This window comes from Pseudopipra pipra, chromosome W (genome assembly GCF_036250125.1).
Source record: "Pseudopipra pipra isolate bDixPip1 chromosome W, bDixPip1.hap1, whole genome shotgun sequence".
Classification (NCBI taxonomy): Eukaryota; Metazoa; Chordata; class Aves; order Passeriformes; family Pipridae; genus Pseudopipra; species Pseudopipra pipra.
Genome location: NC_087580.1, coordinates 55,658,183 through 55,684,897, shown reverse-complemented (window position 1 = coordinate 55,684,897; position 26,715 = coordinate 55,658,183). Strand labels below are relative to the sequence as shown.

General features: G+C 40.3%; 1 protein-coding gene across 1 annotated transcript in view; it reads right to left on the bottom strand.

Annotated features, from left to right (window-relative positions):
* Positions 1-26,715, bottom strand: part of LOC135405136 (nipped-B-like protein) — a 215,341-nt gene that overhangs the window by 64,668 nt on the left and 123,958 nt on the right. Inside the window, exon 9 of the mRNA XM_064639844.1 lies at positions 19,300-19,932. Coding sequence (XP_064495914.1) covers positions 19,300-19,932 — 633 coding nt within the window. The remainder of the gene's footprint in view (positions 1-19,299; positions 19,933-26,715) is intronic.

Here is a 26,715-nt window from a genome sequence, read left to right as displayed (position 1 = left end):
AGGTCTTGATTTCTGATCCCCAGAAGAAAACCTTTCCCTTGATTCACCAGACTCATGTCTATGTTTCCTTGCAAATTTCTCAGGTTTTGAACCATCAGATTTAATACCATGTTTAGAATCATGTTCATTTTTGTTTGAGGATCTCAAATATTCAGACCTTCTGATCTTGGATGGATCTTCTCTGTATCTCTCTGACTCCTCCCTGTCCTCAGATCTTTGTTTAAGGCTATCATGGTCATGCCTCGGTGTATCTGAAACTGAATGTCCATCAGGCCTTTGTTTTGTTGGATCAGACCTACTTTCAGATTTTATCCTTGAAGAATCAGATTTCACATCTATTTTATGCCTAGATATTTCTATTTTCTTATCTGATAATTGTTTACTTGAGTCCCTCCTGTTATCATGTCTATGTTTTGGCGTTTCGGGCCTGCCTTCATTCTTCTGTTTCGGTGTTTCGGGTCTCTGCCTTATTTCCTGTTTGCCATTATTTTGTTTTCCCTCATTTTGTTTCATCCCCATTTGCCTGCTCTGGTTTTGTTTTGATTCTGTTTGTCTGTTCTCATTGTGTTTCACTTCCATTTGTCTGCTTTCATGCTTGCTTTCACGTTTAGCTTCTACCTGTTTCTTCTCATTCTGTTTACTTTCCAACTGCCTGCTCACATTTTGCTGAAATTCCATTTGTCTGTTTTCATTTTGCTGGATATCTGTCTTTTGACCTCCAAAGTCTGATATTTTCCTAAAAATCTCAGGATGGTTTTCAGGTTTAAATTTAAGAACTCCAACAGTGTCTTCTTGGGGAACACACACAAACCCATCATTATACTGTTTAATTTCTTCAGGTTTTTTGATGATGTCCAAATCCTGAGTTACTGTTGCCTGAGAGTCTGCTCTTCCTGCTTGCTGCAGATCAATACTAACCATCAATGCTGGCCTCGCCCCATTTCCTACAGAACCTGTCTCCTGAGAAGCTGCTCTATTTCCTCCAGTAGCACCTCCAACCTCCTGTGGTTTGTTTTCTTGTTTTCGCTTCTTCAGAGGCTTATCTACAAATTAAAAGAGAAAAATCACAAATGCTATATATTAGAAACAGATAAATGTCCAAGCAAAAATGTCCATTCCCCTCAACCCCCACCAATTAATCCTCCTTCATATGTATGTGCACACAAACAACAAAACCCAATTAATTTAAAAGCAAGAATAGAATTTTTCTAATACTTTTTAATGTATTTGGGCTATCATTTGTTGTCAATCTACCACATGTGCCAATTAATCATTAAAAACACCTTCAAAACATATGAAATCAGTCCCTGTAAAATTCCCAAGAGAACCATCTAATAAAGAAGCTGCAATAATGGCCAAAAAATATCAATTTATAGTTGAAGCAAGTTTTGAGGAATACTACTATAAAAGATTCTCTTTTGAAGATTCAGCCTGCTTCATTATACATGAACTAAGCAAGGATCTGCAATGATTAAGATGGAGCTTCTCCCTACTTGATTCAGTTGGACTTCACAGATATTGTACCCAGGGAACACACAAACAATGAACAAAAATTATTAAAATAAGTCCAACACTCCATGTTTCTCTTTGAAGCAAGGAGTACATCAAGAGTATGAGTCTATGCCATATCACATGTTTTAAATGGGGGGCCACTACACACTTAAAAGCTTGAGTATTTTCCCCTTGAAACCATAGTGCTTTTCATGGATGAAATAAAAAGTTCAGAGATAATTTTATGTAGTGCCAAAAGCTTGACTCTACAATAATCCATTCAGTTTACATTTTTAAAAAATCATTAAGAGTAGAATACAGAAAAATAGAAAGTGAGTTAACCACCCCCCCCCATAATTTGTTAGAATTCATAGAAATGAGAAGCACATGAAAATATCAAAAAGAGTATGTTCTATTAATTTAAAATACAACCTATTTGTATTACTAACATGATACTCTAAACCGAAATTAATTTCTGCCATGAAATTCAAAAGCCCTACCTGCACTAAGGCTTATATTTTCATTTCTCAGCTATCATTTTGTAATTTGTCAATAACAAAAAATATTTTCTCTGTAATCAGAGAATATGATTTTAAGTCTAAGTAATGACCAAACACAGGTTGAAAATTCTGTCAAAATGTCTAGACCACAAATGCAATATAAGAAAAATAACTTATTTTATGCTTAGAATTGTGGTGCCTTATCACCAGATGCAATGAGCCAGCTCTCCTTTTGGGAGCAGGAGAAAGGTAAGGAGGATGCAATCAAGGAAGAGGGAATTAAACTCTTAACAAAAAACAAAACCCCAACCTCTCAAATTGTAAACCAGAATTATAACTATGACTTCTAATTTCCTCAATACTTGTAGAAGATTCTGATTCAGAAGAATTAAAATTTTAAAGGATCATCTCCAAAATTAACATTAGAACACAGTAACAAGTAGTAAGATGGTCAATTCCAGTGATGTGAACAGGTTTGTGGGTTTTTTCCAACATTTAAATTCTCAAATCTGTTTGTATATCTCTAACTTCCTAAAACTCTAAAAGTACGCGCAACATTTAATGGCTGGAACAGTAAAGACAAATACAATAAACTCCACAGAGAAACTGGTTGACTGTAAATAAGGAATTTTTCAAAGTAGGAAGGCCTACCAATTAATCAATAAATTTGATTAATTGAAGGTGCAGCTTTTTAGCATGATGCTTTTTGCTTTTTCTGTACAACAACAAAAACTGTTGGATTCATATGAGAGCTTATACAGATTAACTTCCCTACACTACTTATTAAAACAAATGTGTTTTTTTTTTTAAACCTTCATACAGTGACAAAGATTATTTTTCTCTGTGTGACTAAGAGGGCTTTGACCTCACTGAGCTTCATAGCAGGTCTTAGGATTGACCATGAGGTAGAAGCTTCCAGACTGAGACATTTCAAATTTGATTACGTTTTAAATAAAACATACACCTTAATACACATACACACACACATCACTACCTTATTTCTCCATTAAAACTCTTGCAATTTTGAAACACAATTTGAGAAACTTGTGCTCTTAGGAAAGTCAGTCAGCTTTTTCACTTTAACCCAGAAATGTCATCCACACTGAAAAAGTCCTGTAAAGCTCTGATGGTGGATCTAGCTTTTAAGACATTACTGTTACCAGTTATCTGCCCTGTTCCTTTAACTGAGGTTATCATCTGTAGCAGAAGGGAACCCACATTTCTACAAGAGTGTTTCATTGTCCAGTTGTAGTGGGTTTCTGTGGCCAGGTTTTGGTAGCAGGGGGGCTACAGGGGTGGCTTCTATTAGAAGCTGCTAGAAGCTTCCCCTGTCTGGTGGAGCCAATGCCAGCAGGCTCCAGGACGGACTTCCTGCCACTGGCCAAGGTCAAGCCAATCAGGAGTAATAGTAACGCCTCTGTGATAACGTATTTAAGAACAGAAAGGTATTGCACAGAAAGAATTCCAGCCAGGGAAGACTGGAGTGAGAACATGGGAACAACAAGGTAGACACCGAGGTCAGTGCAGAAGGAGGGGGAGAAGGTGCTCCAGGTGCCAGAGCTGAGGCTCCTGCAGCCCGTGGTGAAGACCATGGTGAGGAAGGCTGTCCCCCTGCAGCCCATGAAGGACCATCAGGGTGCAGAGACCCACCTGTAGCCCATGGAGAAGCCCATGCTGGAGCAGGTGGATGCATGAAGGAGGCTGTGACCCCGTGGGAGGCCCAAGATGGAGCAGGGCCCTGCCGGGGACCTACAGCCCATGGAGAAAGGAGCCCATGCTGCAGCAGGCTTTTCCCAGATAGGACTTGTGGTCCCTGTGGGGGACCCACGCTGCTACAGCTCATTGATGAAGGACTGCACCCCATGGAGAAGTGACCCACGGGACAGCAGTTTTGTCAAGAACTGTTGCCTGTGGGATGGACTCATATTGGAGACGTCCATCAAGGACTGACTCCCATGGGAGGGACCCCATGGGAGCAGGGGAAGGACTCCTCTCTCTGAGCAGTGGCAGAAACAACTGACTGTAAACCCCATTTCCCGTCTCCCTGAACTGCTGGGGGGGAGAAGGGAGAACATGGAAGGAAGGAGGGGTGGGAGGAAGGTGTTTTTAAGATTATTTTACTTCTCACTCTTTTGCTCTGACCCTGTCAGTAATAAATTTAATTAATATCCCCACTTTGAGTCTGTTTTGTCAGTGATGGGGATCAGTAAGTGAACCTCTCCCAGCTCTTAACTCATGAATCCTTCACTGTTTTTTTCCTCTGTCCAGTTGCAGAGGGGAGTGAGAGAGCGGCTGTAGTGAGTACCTGGCATCCAGCCAGGGTCAGCCCACTACACTGGTGTATCAGATTATGGCACCAGTGAAGATGGTTTGCATTAACCTCCCAGACTGAACAAGCCAACTTAGAGCCAAGCAAATGTTTCCTTCTGCTACCCCTACTATAGAAGCAAGGCAAATGGCCAGGAGATGTAATGCTTTAAACTGATGTAGCTGGATCAATCAAAACTCACCTCCAAGATTAAACAAGCAAAACAACTCAAGTATGACCAGTTTTCTCTCTTGAACTTCCACAGGCTCAAAATGCTGCTCTTCATCATCATCAGAAATGTCAAATTGTAAGTTGAGAACATATAAATAGATGATCGCATCACAACTTGGCACATTCCCTCTAAATACAGAGTTCTTTTGTTTCTCTTGATAACTGAGTTCTGATGTTTAGTAAGTTATAACCACAACCTGTTGATATCATATCTGAGAAGAAAGGGATATATCCAAAGTTTTCTTTTCCTAAATGGCAAGGTGATTGTAGATGGAGTTAAAGATTATTGACAGATTTCTTGATATTTCCAGTGCATCTGGAGGGCAGTCCTCAGAACTAGACTTGATCATTACAGTTTGTCCTGGTCAATGGCAAGTTGAACATGAGTCAGCAGTGCCCTGGCAGCCAGGAGGGCCAACCATGTCCTGGGGTGCATCAGGCACAGCATCACTGGGGATTGTCCCGCTCTGTTCTGCAGATATTCACCTTGAATATTGTGTGAAGTTTTGGGCACCACAATATAAGAAAGATATTAAGCCATTAGAGAGTGTCCACAGGGGGGCAACAAAGATGAAGGGCCTTGAGGGGAAGCTGTAGGGGGAATGGCTGAAGGCACTTGGTCTGTTCAGCCTGTAGAAGAGGAGACTGAGGGGAGACCTCATTGCAGTCTACAACTTCCTCATGAGAGGAAGAGGAGGGGCAGGTACTGATTTCCTCTCTATGGTGACCAATGACAGGACCTGACAAAATGGCCTGAAGTGTCAGGGGAGGTTTAGGTTGGATATTAGAAAAAGGTTCTTCCCCCAGAGGGTGGTTGGGCACTGGAACAGGCTCCCCAGGGCAGTGGTCACAGCACCAAGCCCGACAGAGTTCAAGAAACATTTGGACAATGCTCTCAGGCACATAGTGGGATTGTTGGGGTGTCCTGCACAGGGCCGAGAGTTGGACTCGATGATCCTGATGGGTCCCTTCCAACTCAGCATATTCTACAAAAATATCAGGTTGAACTAGTGCATTAAAGATAGGATGAGTACATAGTACCACTATCCTCATTGAGCATAATGGAAAAACTCCACTGAATGGGGACAAAAACGTTTTTGGTTGCCATCATAGCTGCAGACATATGAAAGGTGAAAACCACCACTGGGCTTCAAGGGCTTTATCAAATTTTGAACTCACTTTGAACTATATGAGAATAATCAATAAAATATCAGAGAAGTAAGGAAAGAGTAATTAACCTCTGAAAACAGATGTCTTCAAGTCTTCTCTTTTACAATCAAATATATGCAACTTTGCAGAAATCTGCCTTGTTAAGACATGAGTCCCAAGACCTCATAGGGTCTTAAGGAACAGATGAACTTAGGAACTTGGCAATATGCATTCAAATATACTTCATAATCTTCAAGGCATCAGTATCCAAGCTTAGTCCACTTCATTCCATAGATGATAGAATTTCTTTTTATTATCAGGATCTAGGACTTTGCCAAAATATCAGACTAACATTTTTCTTTCAAATCCTGTAGACCTAGGTTCAAAGCTTGCCATAGTTCTGAACAGGTAGGCTCATGTGGTCTTGAGACCAATGAAGTTTTATCAGGATCTTTTTGCTTCGTTTTTCCAAAAGTTTTTGTAATAGAAGGAATATGTAGTAAGCCACAGAAGAGCTTTTATGACTATATTATAGATCAGGTATTCAAGTTTGTTGTTCTTAGATTATTTTCTTTTTAAAAATATTATTCACTCTGCCCACTTCCCTGCCTCCCAAGAACATAGATACATCCAAAATGTATCTACATTTTGTTCAATTACTTGAACAAAACTTTATGACTGTTTTGAATAAAGTCTGATCCCAGTTATTCTCCTATGTATGCATTGGTTTTGCTTGGCAAATTTGCATGAACGTTCTCTTCACATTGCAACATGCTCACCAAAAGGCAATACCTTGGTACTCAAAGCAAGATCATAAACTATCTTATTCTAAAAAAAAGTAGAGATGTTCTGTCAAATTAAATGGGTCACTGTGGTGCAAGAAACAAAATATTACAGGAACCACAAGTTTGAAATGGATTTCCAAGCAGTCGTGTCTCACCTGTCCTGTTATGAACAGTATTCCTGGAGACAAGTTGTGGCCTTCATCTTTGGAAATATCTGCATGTCAAAACAATGAGTACTTTCAGATTTAGAAATTAATGCAGAACCTTTGTGCAAAAACACATTGCACTGGAATAACCACGAATACCTCTGAATATATTTCTGCTGAAACTGCAAGTCAATCGTGATTTGAAGAATATCCATCCTGAAAATGGATATACTTGGAAACTGAGCAAGTATTAAGGACAGTAGCTGGATGAGGGGAGCTGTATTAAAGAAGTATCTGTATTCTTCCATTTAATCTGAAATCTTTCCAAAGCAGCAGCCAGAACACCACTAGTGCTCAAGTCTCTGATGTTACTGCTTTCTTGCAAACCCGATGATGGTCTTAAATCCCAAATTAAACTTTTTCAACAAATGAGTACAATAGGATGGTAGCCTAAAAACCTCTAGAACTGCTTGTCCTAGCAAATGGAAATGGGTGTTTCATAAATACTTGTGAAAAGGTAACAAGTCTAAATAAGAACCACATGCATGGTTACTGAGCTTTGTTTTAGCTGAATGGTAACACTCCATTCTATTAATATTGTTTGGTAAACTTTAAAAACCAGAGATTTCTGATTTACCTTGAAGACACAACATATAAATTACCACTTCCCCATTTACACCCTGAAAGAGATTCACTTGGAGACTTCATATCCAAGATGGTTAAATGTGAATGTACTCCTCTTCAGAACTACAAAGACTGATCCTCTAACACTGAATTCTGTATGAACCATTTTGATCACTCAAGTACAAACTTTTTGCATAACAATAAAGAATGCAATATTTTAAAGCTGTAACACTCTTCAGAGATTATTGGGATATGCCTCCACTTATTTGCATTATTTAAATCAGCAGTGAATAAATTTATATCAAATATACCAGTCCTAAGCAGTTATTACTTATTGTCAAACATTCCATTTTTGATCATCAAAGACAAGTCAGTCAGAGGCCAATTGCAAGCTTATCTTATTTAAGATAACAGTCAAGACTTGGAATTTTCAACAAATAACACATAACCATATGCCTAAATAGCAAATCTGTTTACTGACAACTGTTTTCTTTTCCTAGTTATTTTTCACAGATCTCTTCAAAGACGTGCAAGTGCCCTGTCCCTCCCCAACCAATAGTGTGTAGACAACAAGAATCTAAACCAATCAATATAATCTGAATATAAGTAAGATTTAAAATTACTTTAATGGTACTGATGGATGACATATCAATGGAGTGAGGGCAAATATCCATTCTTATCCTTCTACTCTGTCATGAACATTCAGTCTTACTGGCCATGAGAGCTTGCTCTCACCTGACCTTCCCCCAAACCATATTCCAACAAGCAAATAATTAAACAACTAAAGTGATCCCTCGCACCACTAGAAGAGATTCCCACAATACTAGCTCCTCCCCTTAAAGGAGACACTCAGTAAACATAAGTCAAAAATTTTAGTCTTACTGCTTGCTGTCTTACAGAAGAAACTAAGAAAGCAAAGTCATGAACCTGGTATAGGAAACTTTATAGAACAGAACATAATTACAAAGGCTCCAAAGTAGAGACCAGAGGGCTTCCAGCTGCTGCAGTTCAGAGGAAGGGATTGCCAAGAATCTGAACAGAAATAGCTGTTAATTTTTATCAATCTGTCAAGAGACTTTATCAAACTTCTGATCACTATGCAAAAAAGAAAGTCCATCAAGAGGGATGTCCAAATTCATTCAGGAAAAAAACAACCACAAACCAAACCAAAACCAAACCCCCTAAAAGGACTATGACATGCCTTAGGGTGTAGCACAATTCAGAATCTTCATTTTGGTAAAGTTCTGTTTGTTTTCTTGAATTTGACAATAATGTAATCAGAATAACTGGAGGATGAAATATGATCTTATGAATTTTTCTGCTTAAGAATGTTTGGTAACTCATTATTCCCTGTTAACAATAGTAATACAAAAGAAATATTACACTAGATAATAACAAGAATTGAACTACAGCAAATTATAATCAAGCATCTCCACTTGTTTAGAGACTGGAAGCTGTAATTTAACCTCCTTGAATTGTTTTTATAAACAATATGGTTTCGATTTATCTATAAGATAGATATTTCTGAAACAAATTCTGGGTTTTATCCATGTGATTGCTTTGTGAAAATTATAGTTTTGTAAACTCAATTGTTAAAAAATCTGAGCAAAACCTGAAGTGTGAATACTTTTGAAATACATAATGCAGCACCTAACTTCACAAGAAAAAGGCAACTCACTAACAGCAGACTTATTTCATGTATCACTTACAGATTAACATATCCAATTAGTTTCAAATTCATTTGTAGGTACAACAAACTTTAGAAATAAGAAAATTACTTTAAAATTTATTGGTGAACACTTTTAATCTTCCTTGCAGATGTTGATTTTATTCTGAAATCAAACCTTGCATTCAAAAATATCTTCAATTAACTAGATTCAGTAATATTTATACAGGATGATATTAGATTGATGATGGAGTGAACTTAGTGACTATGAACTTTAGAAATGCTGGGCTTAAATTGTTAATAAGTTTTATTAATTATACATGGCATTTCTTTATCAAAATTTAAATCCTTTATAGAGAAGTGACTGTCCCAGAAAAAAATAAAGTCATTACTGGGTAAGTAATATTATAAATCCTCCCATCCATTTACCAGGTACAGTCAAGTGCATACACTACATACATATTATATTTAATTTTCTAATCTTTGTTCATAGTACAAACCAAAATACAGTTCTTAATAAACTTCTGGGTTTTAGTTATTTCCTACATCTCCTTACAAGAGCAGGTTTCTACACTACCCTACGTCAAGCACAACCTGGGATAAATGTGGGAATTTGCTTTCATGTTACACAAGAGCACCAAAGGAAAGTAAACATTATTTTGAAAAAATACCTCTACTTTTCTTCTTAAAAAACTGTGCTTTTCAGTATTTCATTCTTTAAAACAATATAAAAGAAAGTAATTTTTCCTAGATAGTTGGAAACATTGCAACACTTTACTGCAATTCTCCTTACTTTTTTTAAAGAATGTCTAAACACAAAAAAAAAATATCTCATCTGGAACTGGAACTAAATATTGCAAATCCGCTTTTTCTTAGGAAAGCTATATCAGGTGCCAGTTTCATCCATTACATAATGCTACAAAATGCAGACCTAATGAAAGCTTGTATACACAAAAGACATGGTACCTAATTCTCACACTGTTCTACTACAGAGGCATAATCATTTATATTTTACACTGTCTCATTTCATCTTCTGGTATTAATAACTGTAATCTTCTGTAAGATTACTATGCAAATGACTGCACTCTTATCTCTATTTTTGAGTAAATAAACTCCCTATAACATTTTTGAAAATTAATAGTAATATACTGGTTATAATTATACGATCTGTCATTTCACTCATTGGCTACATAAAATTAGATGTAAACAAACTATTAATTCTTAATAGTGTTCTTCTGTCGCTTCTTTTGGGGGGAGATGGGTAATGGGAGAAAGGGAAAGGAGCGGAAAAAGAACCTAAAAGGTAAGAGAAAAAGTTTACTTACCTATAAATGTAGTTTTGAGTTTTGCTCCAGCAGATTCACACTCTTGGGATGGGTGTGTCTGCTCCTATGGGCTTGAAATGAACTAAAAAAAGAAGGGCCCACAAGAGGCATCCAAACGCCCCCTAACTGGTACAATTATTGGAAATGAAATTATTACAGCTTCACTTCTCCATAATTCAAAGAATCTACAGTAAGATTCCAAAGTAGGTAAAATGGATCCTCAGAGGTAAAATATATAGGGGAAAAAAAACCCAAAGAAATGAGTAGGTTTGATTGTCCCGCTCTGCTGTGCACTGGGGGAGCCTCACCTGGAATATTGTGGCAGTTTTGGGCACCACAATATAAGAAAGATAAGAGAGTGTCCAAAGGAGGGCAATGAAAATGGTGAAGGGCCTTGAGGGGAAGCTGTATGAGGAGTGGCCGAGGGCATTCGATCTGTTCAGCCTGGAGGAGACTGAAGGGAGACCTCATTGTGGTCTTCAACATCCTCATGAGGGGAGGCAGAGGCAGGTACCAATATATTCTCGTGACCAGTGACAGGACCTGAGGGAATGGCCTGAAGTTGTGTCAGGGGAGGTTTGATATAGGAAAAAGGTTCTTCCCCCAGAGGATGGTTGGGCACTGGAACAGGCTCCCCAGGGAAGTGGTCACAGCACCAAGCCCGACAGAGTTCAAGAAGATTTTGGATGATACTCTCAGGCACATGGTGTGACTCTTGCAGATGATCCCATGCAGGGTTAAGAGTTGGACTTGATGAACCTGATGGGTCCCTTCCAATTCAGCATATTCTCTGATTCTGTGATTTAAAAAATGCTTCTAATCCTTTTAAATTTAAAAAATATATATTAGCATCCCATTAGTGATGAATGGTTTCATGACTCTTCTGGCAAACTCCAGAAAACAGCACCTTTTACAAGTAAAACTCCTTAATCTGCTGACAGCTGCGTCATATAAAAGTGTATTTGAAGTAACCTAAAATATAACAATGAACACACAATGCTACGTATAGAAGAGCTCAAATTAATATTTAGCAAATCCGAATAAAAAAATAAACAATTTGAAAGTCTCTGAAAAAAGATGGGTTGATTTCTGTTTTTCCAAGTAATTTTCAGGATTATCTGCCCTTTTCCCCTTTCTAGAAGTTTCAGAGCTCCTTTTAACATCAATACCTTAAATACTTTTGATTCACAGTATTTAGGAGTTTTAGAAAAGCATGAAAGATCTTAAGGTAGAAACCTTGAACCTGAAAATTAATTAAGTAGTAGATCTCAGTCTCAGTTAACAAGAAGAACTTAATGTAATGTTCTGGGAAAGGTTTAGACTGAAAGTGACTGACTAGCTTTGAACTACTTGACTATAAACAAAACTGTGACTACTGACAGTGATTAGAAGAAAGTGTGCATGAAGCTTCATTATTTCTATTTTTTTTAGAAAGGTATTGTTAAGGAAACTTTCCTGTCTGACCATTCAGGAGTCACTCTGGGAGTCACACTTGTACCACCAGAGACTGTTGCTGCTGGAACTGAAGTTCCTTCACATCAGACAACTTCAGTTAACCAACGGGTGCCCTGTTTGACTCCCTACACACCACACTCACACGGTTAGACAAGCTTACCTCACCAGCTCCGCCCCAGGTTTCCCACAGCAGAGTCCCAGACACCTGGTTCCTTTGAGTAGTTTAATCATGTTGCAGAGACATAATAACAGCTTGAGTCAGTGTCTCTGGGGACGGACCCCAGCAAAGGGATCCCTGGGCTTTGGTACCCTCACAGTCTGTGTGCCTGATAGTCTGGGGTCTTTCTGCTGAGTCATCAGCTCCTGCTGTCTCTGAGTGGCTGGTCACCTGGACGGCTCTGTAGATCCCTGTGCCCTTTGTTCGCTGCTGTTGCCCTGGGCTCCAGCCATTTCCCACCACACAGAGCTATCTGTAGTAGTGGTATTCCTCAACAGTATCCTGATGTAACTAAGCAGAAGATGGTGTACTTCTTGTCAACTTGTGGAAAAAGATAATCCCTTTCTGTATTAACCCTTCTGAATTGCTTTTTATCAACTCAAATAATCTGAGTCTTGATAAACAATAGCTGGATCCATCTGTGATATTACACATCCTTTCAAAAGAGAAGATATGATCTAGTATTGATTGACAGCTATCTGATGAACATATAGAGGGCACTGTGAGGGAAGCAATGGGAATTGAAAACCTGAGGCGTGTCATGTTCCATGGACTCATTTGTTCTGAAGTTGTTGCAAAATGTGGAATATGTAAAAATTTTCTTAGGAAAGGATGTTCTTTGATGTTCGATCTTTGTACATTTCAAGTCTAATCAACAAGAAGGGAGATTTAATCTGTGAAACAGAGAGCATCCAACAAGCTCTAAGTGATGTTCATGTGTTGGGAAAATGAATGGGATGGGGCAACCCCAGATGCTCATACAGACTGGGGATTGAGATGCTCAAAAGCAGTGAAGGGAAAGGGACCTGGGGGTCCTGGTCAATGGCAAGTTGAATACGAGTCAGCAGTGCCCTGGCAGCCAGGAGGGCCAACTGTGTCCTGGGGGGCATCAGGCACAGCATCGCCATCCGGTTGAGGGAGGGGATTGTCCTACTCTGCTCTGCACTGGGGCAGACTCACCTGGAATATTGTGGCAGTTTTGGGCACCACAATATAAGAAAGACATTAAGCCATTAGAGAGCATCAAAAGGAGGGCAATGAAGATGGGGAAGGGCCTTGAGGGGAAGCCGTATGGGGAGCGGCTGAAGGCACTTGATCTGTTCAGCCTGGAGGAGACTGAGGGGAGACTTCATTGCAGTCTACAACTTCCTCATGAGGGGAAGAGGAGGGGTAGTCACTGATCTCCTCTCTATGGGGACCAGTGACAGGACCCAACAAAATGGCCTGAAGTGTCAGGGGAGGTTTAGGTTGGATATTAGAAAGAGATTCTTCACCGAGAAGATGGGTGAGTGCTGGAACAGGCTCCCCAGGGCAGTGGTCACACCACCAAGCCCGACAGTTCAAGAAGATTTTGGATGATACTCTCAGGCACATGGTGTGACTCTTGGGGATGGTCCTGTGCAGGGCCAGGAGTTGGACTCGATGATCCTTGTGGGTCCCTTCCAACTCAGCATATTCTGTGATTCTGTGAAATTACTTGTTGGTAGAATTGCCTTGTTAAGGTTTAGGGTTGGACATGTTTCAATGATCTCAGACCTAGGAGGAGGTTAACAAAGCTTGGGAAGAAGGATGTACCACTGATACAGGACACAAAGAATGCAGAATTTATGGGCAACCAGGACATCTGGCAGGACTCCCAAGAAAAGAAAGAAACTAATAAAGACAACTCAGTAATTGTGCTGAAATCAGCTCCAACTGGGTAAAAGGTAATTCTGCCACCAACTCATAGCCCACCAACCCAAGAAACCCACTGACCCAAAAGAAGAGAGAAACTGAGCATGTGGACTAATTAGCATGAGAAGCAATAGAAGATAGAATACTAATTAATAAGAGAACTATGTAACTTGTAGCCAATGAACACTCATTCCTGTGTTTGTTAAAATGTATAAATAGTTAAAAGTTTTGATAACTGATGTACATGTTTTGTGGAGTAATCCCCATGTACCTTCAACACTGAATAAAGTAATGTCAACTTTCTAACCCAACAAACTGGTTAGAGTTTATTTCCCAGTTTTCCGTGACAAAGCTATTAAACATAATAGATGGATTAGACTGTAATTTTCAGTGCTGAGTGCCTTGATCTCCAAACTCTGCAATCATTCTTTTAATTAAGAAATACAGACAAATGACTTGCAAAATTAATCAATACAGAGAGACTTCCTTTATGGAAAAAGCAGGAAGAGGAGATGGAATTCTGTCCTTCCACACAGAAGACAAGGACAAAACTAAATTTTCAAATTTTGCAGTTCTCTATAATGATGAAAAGACCATATAATCCACTTAATCCAAGATCCAAATAGACCAAAAGGATAGAATTATAAAAACAGAGCTCTGAAAAGCACTCAAGTATGTAGGCAAAAGGTCTATATTCTAAAATCTCTCCTTATGCATATCTGAGAGACATTAAGTCAAATCTGACAGATTTTGTATTAGTGATTTTTGCACTTAGAATTCCTTTTTCAGAAAGCAAAAGCATGGTTATAAGGTTCCAGAAAAACAATGCTGCTTTTCAAAGAAGTCAGCACTTCTGCAAAACCCTGTATTAGTTCCACCTCTGGAATGGAGACTGCATCCTACTTTGAGAGACTTTGTTTGGTGGGAACTAAATATTTTAACAGTTTTGTTAGAATTCGGAATTTATTACTGAAAGTCCTATAATTTCCAAAGGACTCCAATCTTCATTTCCCACCTGTACCAAACATTATAAAGGCACCTCAGCATTAAAAAAAAAAGACCTTAGCATTGCCTTAGGCAAGTGTAGTAGTTGTATAATTTTTAGCAAGAACCTCCCAGAAAAATATCACTGCCTTTCCTCTGGAATAAACAGTTCCACCACACTACTGGTTCCCAACCTCAATAAGAACATGTTATATCCGTCCAAAGCCTTACTGTTAAAAAAGAAGCATCTGAAAACCTCTGATGAAGTATAGTACTGTAGAGATTTCATGTCAGCCATACAAGGAGTGGCTGAGGTCACTTGGTCTGTTCAACCTGGAGAAGAGGAGACTGAGGTCAGAGCTCATCAGTCTGCAGCTTCCTCACAAGGGGAAGCAGAGGGGCAGACACTGATCTCTCCTCTGTCGTAACCAGTAACAGGACCCGAGGCAATGGCCTGAAGTGTCAGGGGAGGTTTAGTTTGGATATTAGGAATAGGTTCTTCCCCCAGAAGGTGGTTGGGTGCTGGAACAGGCTCCCCAGGGCAGTGGTCACAACCTGAAGCCTGCCAGAGTTCAAGGAGCATTTGCACAAGGCTCTCAGGCATATGGTAGGATTTTTAGGTTGGCCTGTGCAGGGCCAGGAGTTGGGACTTCGATGATCCTTGTGGGTCCCTTCCAACTCAGCATATTCTATCGTTCTATGGTTCTATGATTCTAAAAAATGACAAAAGAGATCACTAATCTTCTATGAAAACTTGTGAGTACAATTCTACTCAAAGTAATTTATGGAAGACAACACATGCCCACACAGAAAGTGTAGTGTGACTGTAATATGTATCCCCATGTCTCAATTACAAAAGCAGCAATGCTTTCAAAAGCATTTCAAAAGCAGATGCTTTCATGCAGATTTTACCATGTGCTAGCATCTAGAGTAAAATCTCTAGAGGGACACTTGCTATGCACAGCATCAACTAGCACTATATGTTCCTGCTCTAATTAGACTGTGTGCTACAAGCACGCTCTTTTCTTGATATAATGTGATCTGAAGTTACAGTAGATGTACTAAAATGCACAAATGTCAGGCTTTTGCATAAATACAGTAAGCAACTTCACAAAAATGAATGACATTTAGGAGTTACTGGATATTTTTCTAACATATTCTCATAGGAACAATAGAGGAAGCTTCCTCCTGCAGTCACATCAAACCAAATGACTAGAACAATCCCAGTGTATCAACTTATAGACATAGTACAAAATTACAAGCAATAGCAAAAGTGTTACCAAAAAATAAGAATCATATTTCTCCAAGGTAACAACTTTTCAGGAAATCTGTCCCAAGACTGCTAAAAATCCCTCTACTCAATGCTATTAATTCATAGCTGAAACCTCAGCAGCTAAAGTGAAAAGAACTGTTGTCTGGCATAGGGGCAACTTACTACCAGTGAATAAATGGTGATCATTTGGCCCAATGGGGGCCCCCTGGTGGTCTAGTGGTTAGGATGCGGCACTCTCACCGCCGCGGCCCGGGTTTGATTCCCGGTCAGGGGACTTCCCCGGGCAGATGGAGCTCATCAGCCCTGTAAGGTCATCCATCTAAGAGAAGGTCACTCTAAACAAACCTACATCCTGAGGACCTCGTTGCCACTGTCCAAGCTCGCTTGGCCCCAGCAGATGAACCTTAGGATTAAAGGGTGGGTTCAGTTCAGCGCACACTGTGTCTCACCTAAAAAAAAAAAACCACTGCGCAGGCTCGAAGGGTAAAGACCTTTCCCAAATCTTCGTTCACGAAGACTGGTCATGATCATAATGATTTGGCCCAATATAAGGCAGTAACTCTTGCACCTGATCCACAGCAAGTGCAAGAACTCAGGAAGAACTGAGACTTGCCAGAGGATGCAGGTAGAAGGGAAGCATAAGGTTGGAATCCTTAATTGGTAATATGGATATTGAACAGTGGTGAGAGATCACATTCTATAAAAATCACTCATTTCCCCAAAAGAAACAAATCAGAGTCTGCCCATGGCTATGTAATTATGGTAAATAAACTTCCCAACTAATGCTCAATATCTCCTGAAAGCCAGAACAAAAGAGTGTTTTAACCTCACTCTAAGTGAAGACTGCTGTACACCATCAAAAATACAGTGCATTTTTTTGAGATGCTTCTCAGCTAAAATGTGCTGGAGAATCTACTCAAAGTACGGGGATATAAAAGTAGCTTTTTAAGTAGTAGAAGACAAACCACAAGCTTGCCATAAATAAAATTTGTAGAAATGTAAGCAAAGTAACCAATTCCACCATTTCATTAAATCAAAATTAAAGGCAATAGAGATATCTTTTAAGGTGAACACCCGTTTTCTCTGTATATTCACAATGTTTTCTAACAAGACTTGATTTAGCTAACAAATGAGAAATACCTAAAAAGTTAATCCTTTTAATAACTGCAACAAGAACATTTACACACACACAAATTCAACAAATACTCTTTCTCACTCTATCTCCAGACATCTTTAAAAACAGAAAAAAAATTATCTTTGAATAGGGAGAAAACTTGTTCACTCTCTGCTAGTTAAAGACCCAAACCAGATGTAAATTCAGTTGCCTCCATTCAAGTATGCCCAAAATAGACCATTTTTACCTATGAACTTCTAAAACCAGAATTTGTGCTGTTTTACACTCTGCCAATTTTTATTGGGAGTGTCTAACTGTAGTGGGTTTCGCAGCTAGGTTTTGGTAGTGAGAGGGGCTACAGGGGTGGCTTCTGTTAGAGGCTGCTAGAAGCTTCCCCTGCCTGGTGGAGCCAATGCCAACCAGCTCCAGGACGGGCTTCCTGCCACTGGCCAAGGCCAAGCCAATCAGGAGTAATAGTAGCGCCTCTTTGATAACATATTTAGGAACAGAAAGTTATTGCGCAGTGAAAAATTCCAGCCAGGGAAGACTGGAGTGAGAACATGGGAACAACAAGGTAGACACCAAGGTCAGTGCAGAAGGAGGGGGAGCAGGTGCTCCAGGCACCAGAGCTGAGGCCCCTGCAGCCCGTGGTGAAGACCATGGTGAGGAAGGTTGTCCCCCTGCAGCCCATGGAGGACCATCGGGGTGCAGAGACCCACCTGCAGCCCATGGAGGAATCCATGCTGGAGCATGCCAAAGGAGGCTGTGGCCCTGTGGGAGGCCCAAGATGGAGTAGGTTTTTCCTGGGTAGGATTTGTGGCCCCTGTGGGGGACCCACATTGGCACAGCTCATTTGAGAAGGACTGCACCCCATGGAGGAGCGATCCACAGGACAGCAGTTTGGGAAGAACTGTTGCCTGTGGGATGGACTCATATTGGAGAGGTCTGCGAAGGACTGTCTCCCGTGGGAGGAACCCCACAGGAGCGGGGGAAGGACTTCTCTCTCTGAGCAGTGGCAGAAACAACAACTGATCATAAACCCCATTTCCCGTCTCCCTGCACTGCTGGGGGGGGAAAGAAGTAGAGTTTGGAAGGAAGGAAGGAGGGGTGGGGAGAAGGTGTTTTTAAGATTATTTTTACTTCTCACTCTTTTGCTCTGATCCTGTTAGTAATAAATTTAATTAATATCCCCATTTTGAGTCTGTTTTGCCAGTGATGGTGATCAGTAAATGCCCTCTCCCAGTTCTTAACTCATGGATCCTTCGTTGTACTTTCCTCTGTCCGGTTGCGGAGGTGAGTGAGAGAGTGGCTTTAGTGGGTACCTGGTGTCCAGCCAGGGTCAACCCACTACACTAACAAATTAGCATTATACTTTAAAAGAAATTTTTTTAGAAGGAGTTAAAGACAGTAAGAGGAAGCTTCTGAAAAATACTTATGTTAACTTATCACTATCTACTTTAAAAACACATCTTCAAGATTTACATGTGGGTTTTGCATCCACTTTTGATATTTCTGAAGGCTAAGACCTTCAAAGCAGTTAACAACAAAAAAAATGAGAAAAAGAAAGAAAAAGAAAAATGGAAAAAAGAGAAAAATTTTGAAAAAGAAAAAAAAGAAAAGAAAAGAAAAAATCAAAGAGGATAGAATCAATGAAATCAGTTAAGACAACCAGTAAAGCTACTGAAGAGCAAACAATTCAGAGATTTACCTGGTTCTGTGCTAGAGACTGTATAGATATATGGTAGATCTCTGAAACTTGTAATGCCAACATAATAATGAATATCCAGTTGAGCAAACATTGGAGACAATATAGTAGTATATATTACCCAATCGTTACAGTGCCTTTAAAAGAGTAGATATGATTTTAGTCTAATACTTCCTTCACATAAGGTTCAAATTGGGATATGAATAGAAATGGCATAAAAGATTTTTCCTGTATTTTCTTAAGTTAGGCAACATAGTAAATTAATAGTTAAACTATCAAAACTTATTACAAATTTTTACTTATGGTACTGATGGGTTTTTAGAAACTATAAACAATACCAATGGCATTTCATTCAGTCTCATGGTTCAAAATAAGGGTAGCTTAAAAAGAATTTTGAGACATAAGAACTTCCCTTTCCATCCATTAAGATCCCAAATAAAGAATGCTAGATATTTAAAAAATGTATATATGAGAGATTATAATTCATTGTTTAAGGGGAATGGTGATGAATGTCATAGAACCACCTACACTGAGTAAACACAATTGTACTGTGTGACAATGACAGGAAGGCTTTATATATATATATGGGGTCTATATGCATATATATACTTTTATAATATATATATAGTGTATACACACACAATCCTTTTACCTTTATCTTGCACTTCTTTTGAAAATCGCTCCCTTTCAATAGCTGATTCACGTTCTATCCGCTCAATTTCAGCCAATGCATCCAATTCTACTTCATCATATGACGATATAGCTCCTTGTTGCGAAACCTGTTGCTGTGTCTGTACCACAGGAGTTTGAGGTTGTTTTGCAGCAACTGAAGTGTTCTGTTGTAAAACAGGCACTTGTTGTGCCTGAAGGAAAGCTGTCTGTTCATGCTGTAGCAAACACTGAACAGAGTTTAATGGGCGGTTAACATCCTGTGGCGTAACGGGTGTTTTAGAAGTCTGTCCTGGGTACTGCACATTAAAAGGAATATCACCCTCTGACACACTGCTGTTTTCCAAACCAGAAAGCATATCATCCTGCTGGTCCATATCCGAAGATCTTACACGAGAGAGTCTTAATGTAAGCTTAGTGGAGTCCTTGGAAGGAGAACTAATGATATCATACATTGCAGCTTTTTCAGTCTGGTCTTTTTCATCCTTGCCTAACTTCATTTTCTTTTGTTTCTTTTGCTTTCTTTCTGGAGAGTCTAACAATATGTCTGGGGGAACATCTCTAGGTGATGAATAAGGTGGAGGTTGAGATTGTTGGATTAAAGGTTGTCTTGATCCTAGAATAATAATTCAGAAAAACTGAACAGTTATGTTGTTCCATGTTTATATAAAACCACACTAAATATAACCTACATAATTTCAATATGTATTTGTACATATATCTCTGTTCACAAAAAGTCTGAGATTGGTAGGAAGCACATCATTCCTAGATCAAGATGTAATTCAGATAATTGCAGTGCATTTCCTAGGAATTTTATCAGTCCACTGCAGATAGAGAAGGGATCATTTCAGAGAAGATGAAACAAAAAACACACCATCAAAAAAAAAAATATTACCTGCAGGTTCAGAATATCAACTATTAGAAAATAGTCAATGAAAGCACGTTAGCTACAGAAAAAGGAAATACCAAAAAGATTCTCAATAAGGTCCAGTGATGAAGGCTTACTGATCAGTGTATAGGCATTAGCCATTTCAGTCACAAATTTTTAAGTAACCAAAAATATATATATTAAAAAATCAAAACATAAACAACCTCCTTAACTTTGATTCTGACAGTTAATTTTCAACTTCTGGATTTTTGGGGCTCTTTTTAAATTTTAGGTAAACTCATTCCAACCTCCCCCACTCATTACTATCTAAAAAACCACTAATTCTCTTAGAGCTTTTTTCTATTGTTCCCTGCCTTATCTCCACTCTTTTTTTCTATTTTTTTTTAACATATGAATTTTTACTTCTACATGCACCCATTTCAGGCTTTGAGTACATCTAGGGAAATTTTTAAAAGACAACATTTTTTATTAAAAGCATTCTCCAATTAATCACGACATTTTTTGTTCCTCAAATTAAACCAGCTCCCCATAACTGTTAGCCCAGAAAAAGCTTAGAAAAACAGAAAAGTTTTTCAACCTGTCCCAGTTATAATTCTGAGCTATAATTTTTGGCTTAAAAAGGAATACTGGTGTGGAAAAAAAAAAAGAAAAAAAAGAAGAGTCTATTGCCTGGACCAATAGGGTCAGCCTCCTCTTGTTAGACAAAGCAAACATTTATCTGATCAGATTCATCTACTGAGGAATACTGATCTTCAGAAAGCAGTGACAGATTATTATTAGTCATTCTGTTTTAGGTCATCATAGGTCAATACTTCTACCAACACTCAAAAACTAATTGAAATACAAGTCCCCACGTACTTTATTCAAGATACACCACAAAACAAGAGAGCAGTTTTATTCTAAAGCTCAAATTTCTATCATATATTTAAAGAAATATTAAAAATCATTAAGCAATGTACTGACCTATAGATGAAAAAGAGAATGGATACTTCTAGCAAAGCTTCAATTCATATGAAAGGTTTGCCTTTACTGATGACTGCACAGACTACTTATTTTCTCTCCCTAGTACATTCTGTGAGAAGTCCTATAACTTCTGTATGTAGAGAGCAGGATATGAAATGGGTTTATCTTACCCTTTCTTGACTATCAGGAACAACTCTATATTCTGCCAATAAAATCCACAATGTTGGGAAGCCCTGTTTTGACTCATCCTGATTCCCAAGATCTTTCCACTACTCCATTTCCCCTCCTCAAATTAGATACCACACTCAATCACTAGTACTGAAGACCTGGCTATACCCTATGAAGATCTCTCCTTCCACCAGAGATTCTGATACCTTAAGCCCCTATTAGTTTTTTATTTTTCTAATTTTTGTAAGCTTTTTAAGTTTTATAAGTAGATTTTAAAAGCAGCAGCCCTCGTTCCCTTACCCTGTAGCACAAGTAGTTTACACGTTCCTCAACCCTCTTACCCCATTCCATGCACCCTATATCAATCCTACCCCTGAATCAAGTAGAAATGTTTAGTCTCTTGTCAAGGCAAGGCCTATACTGTTTAGAGAACACCCATATCTAGGCCTGAACAACAGAACAGAGTCAAGAACTAGGTGACTATGTACCCTTTGTGCTCTGAAGATGATGAGAATGATGAAGTAGGTGGTCCCAAAAGCCCCCAGACCCAATTCTCAGGGGGTGGACCCGAGATGGACCAGAGCAAAGGCTACGGGGGTGGAAACACTTGGGATTGGACAGATATTATTATAAAATGTAACGTCTCAGGCACAGTTGCGCGCGCGTCTTGTAACATCTATTGCCTTGGCACAATTAAACCCTTTCCTTATCTCACCCTCAATTAACTGCTCCCGAGTTTTTTTCTTTAGCACCAGCTGAGCAGGCATCAATTCCTATTCTTATGATGCCCCATCCACACACACACACACTTCTAATTACTGCCTCTTTAGACAATCCTTTACATTGTCTCAGTATACCGTATAGCAGAAACTGTTAGCTACTAATTGTTTTAAGGCAAGGACTACCACTCTGGAAATACAGGCTGCATCTTTGTTTCTAGAAATATTAGAGGCAGCTCAAAACTTTTCAAAGAGATCTTACTGACATCTTACTCTTGAATTATCTCTTAAATAAATACTTAGGTAGTCGCAGCAATGGAACATTTACTGGTTTCGAAAATATTGAAAATATTGTACTTATTTGTATTCATGTGGTATTTCTCATGATGAAAAATAACACTACAGCAACAGATGAGATTTTTTTTTTATCTTTGGGTAGACTTGAGGAAGTCAGAAGGTGAGGTAAGTGGTGACAGCAGCGACACAGCGACAGAAGCAACAACAGTGGTGACTACGGTAAATTCTGGGGAAAGAGAAGGGCAGGGGTTTCCCAGAGTCAGGGAAACTCGGGCAAATGCCGAGAGATGCGTTAGGAACTGGCGCATGAGGCTGAAAATACGTGGGCATAATCAGGGAACCCCACGACAGATTTAAACAGTTCCAGGGAGTTCAGGCGAACAGGGTGCAGCAGGGCAGGGAAGGGCAGGGCGGTTTATCTTAGTTTAGCTTATCTTACTTTGCTGTTGGCAGACACTGACGGGAGATGACAGTCTCTTTGGCAGCATCCTGAATGTCCAAGCAGCCTTTTTCAAGGAGAGCACTGCTTGCTCCACTCAGAGAGGGGCCTAGAAAAGGTGGCCTAACCAAAGCTCATCTCCGCCTTCACCCGGTTGGTTAACCACGGCCAACGGGCATCTTCTTCTAATGCGATCACACAAAGATCAAGAGACAAAGGCATACACCTGCCTCCAAGGGTGTACCTAAACTGACTCTAGCATGCTGGAACATCAGAACCATGCTTGATTCTGTGGATAGTAGACGCCCTGAGCGTCGTTCTGCCCTAATGCCCACGAAGTATCACGTCTCAACATTGACATTGCTGCTCTCAGTGAAGTTCATCTCCATGAGGAAGGCAGCCTTAGAGAACACGGCGCCGGTTACACACCCTTTTGGTCAGGTAAACCCAGAACCGAAAGGCATCTTTCAGGAGTTGGCTTCATGATTAAAAACTCCATTGTTCCTAAACTTGAAAATCTGCCGACAGGTCATTCTGACCGCATTATCTCCCTACGCCTTCCACTATACAACAAGCAACATGTTGTCCTCTTTAGTATATATGCCCCAACTCTCCAAGCTGACCCTGCCGAAAAAGATAAATTTTACACTGACCTGCGCTGCCTTACCCAAAAGGTTCCTGCAGATGATAAGATCATTATCCTTGGTGATTTCAACACCAGAGTAGGAAAGAACTTTGAAGCCTGGAAAGGAGTATTAGGCAAGCACGGTGTTGGAAACTGCAATGATAATGGTCGACTTCTGCTAGAATTCTGTGTGGAGCAACAGTTCACCATCACTAATACTATCTTGCAACAGAAAAATTGTAGGAAGACAACCTGGATGCATCCTAGATCTAAGCATTGGCACCTCATTGATTATGTCTTGGTGCGATGGAGAGATGTCCATGATGTCCACCATACCAACGTGATGCCTAGTGCAGAATGCCAAACAGAGCATCGACTTGTGCGCTGTAAAATTCAATCTTAAGTTCAAACCTAAAAGGGGCGGTATCCCAAGGAGGAGACTCCAAGTTAACAATCTATAATCAGCCACAGTGAGAGACAGATTCCAGGCAAATCTTCAAACTAGGCTCAAAAACCATTCTATAGATTCTATAGATGCCTCTCCTGAAACAATCTGGCACCATATAAAAAACAGCATCCTGCAGTCCTCTGAAGAATCCTTAGGGTTCTCCTTCAAGAACAACAAGGACTGGTTTGATGAAAATAATCAAGAGACCCTGGAATTGTTGAGGAAGAAGAGATCTGCTCACCAAGCACACCTTGCACTGCCATCCTGTCATATAAGAAAAGCAGCCTTTCGTCTTGCATGCAGCAAGCTCCAACAGAAACTCCGTGACATCCAGAACAAGTGGTAGATCAATCTAACTGGAAAAACTCAATTATGCGCAGATACGGGTGATCACAGAGGATTCTATGAGACCTTGAAAACAGCATTCAGACTCTTTTCAGTACTAGCCGTGTAGTTCAAGACTCAGCAATTCAGTACATCACACAGCAACCAAAGTATGAATTGGATATTGCCCCCACTTTGGGAGAAACCGTTAAGGCCATACAGCAGGTGAAAATTGGCAAGGCAGCTGGGGTTGATGGAATTCCACCTGAAGTCTGGAAACATGGGGGCCATGCACTCCATGCTAAATTTCATGAGTTTGTGGTGCCCTGTTGGGAACTAGGCGAACTACCGTCAGACCTTCGTGATGCAGTCATCATCACTTTGTATAAGAAGAAAGGAGTTAAATCAGACTGCTGAAATTACCGTGATATTACTCTGCTCTCCATTGCTGGTAAAATCCTGGCAAGAATACTTTTGAACAGACTAATACCCACTATAGCAGAAGGAATTCTACCTGAAAGCCAGTGTGCTTTCAGAGCCAACAGGAGTACCACAGACATGGTATTTGTTCTCAGACAACTGCAAGAGAAGTGTAGGGAACAGAACAAAGGTCTCTCTGTAACCTTTGTTGATCTCACCAAGGCTTTCACCTCTGAGAGCAGAAAAGGACTATGGCAGATTTTGGAACGTTTAGGATGTCTCCCCAAGTTCCTTAAAATGATCATCTCACTTCATGAGGATCAGCAAGGCCAAGTCACATATGGCAACACACTTTCTGAGCCCATTCTAATAAAGAATGGTGTGAAACAAGGCTGCATTCTTGCATCAACCCTATTCACAACCTTTTTCAGCATGATGCTCCACAGGGCCATGGCAGACCTGGATGATCAGAACGGTATCTATATTCAGTATCGTACTGATGGAAGCCTATTCAACCTAAGGTGACTGAAGGCCCGTTCTAAGACCTTAAACCATCTTGTCCGGGAGTTGCTTTATGCTGATGACGCCACCCTTGTCACCCACACAGAAGGAGTTCTGCAGCGTTTAGCATCCTGCTTTGCAGACACTGCTGAGCTTTTTGGGCTGGAAGTCAGCTTAAAGAAGACAGAAGTTCTCTATCAACCTGCACCTCAGGAAGTCTTCCGTCATCCCCATATCACCATTGGCAAATCAGAGCTCAAATCAGTCCAGCAGTTTAATTACCTAGGTAGCCTCATCTCCTCGGATGGTAAGATTGACGGAGAGATAGACAACAGGTTAGCAAAGGCATATAGCGCTTTCGGAAAACTCCATAAAAGAGTATGGCGAAATAAACACTTAAAAAAAAGTACAAAGATCAGTATTTTCAAAGCCATTGTGCTGTCTGCTCTTTTATATGGATCCGAATCATGGGTCATCTACCGCCACCACCTGCATCTCCTAGAACGCTTCCATCAACGCTGTCTCTGTACAATCCTAAACATCCACTGGTCAGATTTTGTGACCAATACATCTGTTCTAGAACAAGCAGCAGTCACAAGTATTGAGGCCATGTTGCTGAGAATACAGCTGCGTTGGGCAGGACACGTCTCCAGGATGAAGGACCACCGCCTCCCTAAGATACTGCTCTATGGTGAACTTGCCACCGGCTGCCGCAAGAGAGGAGCCCCGAAGAGAAGATACAAGGACTCCCTGAAACAACATCTCAGCCTTGGTCATATTGACCAACATAACTGGTCTACTCTGGCCTGCTATCGGGAGGCCTGGAGACACACTATCTTTAACGCTGCTGCTGCTTTTGAGAAAGCATGCAGGATCACTCTTAAGGAGAAAAGACAATGCAGAAAGAATTGTGTCATGCAGTATATACCACCTAAGGAGTCCTTCTGATGTGCCTTTTGCAATCGGATGTGTCTATCTCGTATTGGCCTTTTTAGCCACCAGCACGCTTGTAACAAATGTGAGTAGAGCCCTTCCCAAATCTTCGTTCGCAAAGCCTAGCCATGAGCTTAGTTTAGTTTAGCTTGCACGGCAGGGCGCGCAGGAAGGGCTCAGTCGTCCTACTGTCTCCAGGGCTCAATTGGTGGTCGATGCCCTCTCAGGAGGAGCCCAGGTATGGCAAGCACTCGGCGGGGACCCATGTCCTCAGCACTTGCCAGAAACAATGTGGTGACATAGACGGATCTCCCACAGAAACATGCAACCATCCAGGTCTCAGGCTGCAGGGAGAGCCAGAGCTTGGCACTGGTATCAGACGGCGGTAGAGATGACAGCTGGGTGTGGTGTGACCAGGTGGATGATCTGTTTAGCCTGGTGGTGGAGCTGAGAGAGGAGGTAGAAAGGTTAAGAAAGTACCAGGGACTCCAAGGAGGAGACAGACTGGTGGAACCATGCTCTGGCCTCCCTGAGACAGGAACAGCCACCAGAAAGAAACCCACATCAAGAGGGTCCTGTATCCTCCCCCTGCCAGGCTGAAGGCAGTAGATCAAAAGAAAGGGGTGAATGGAGGCAAGTCCTTGCTCGGGACAACAGGCAAAAGCTCTCCCTG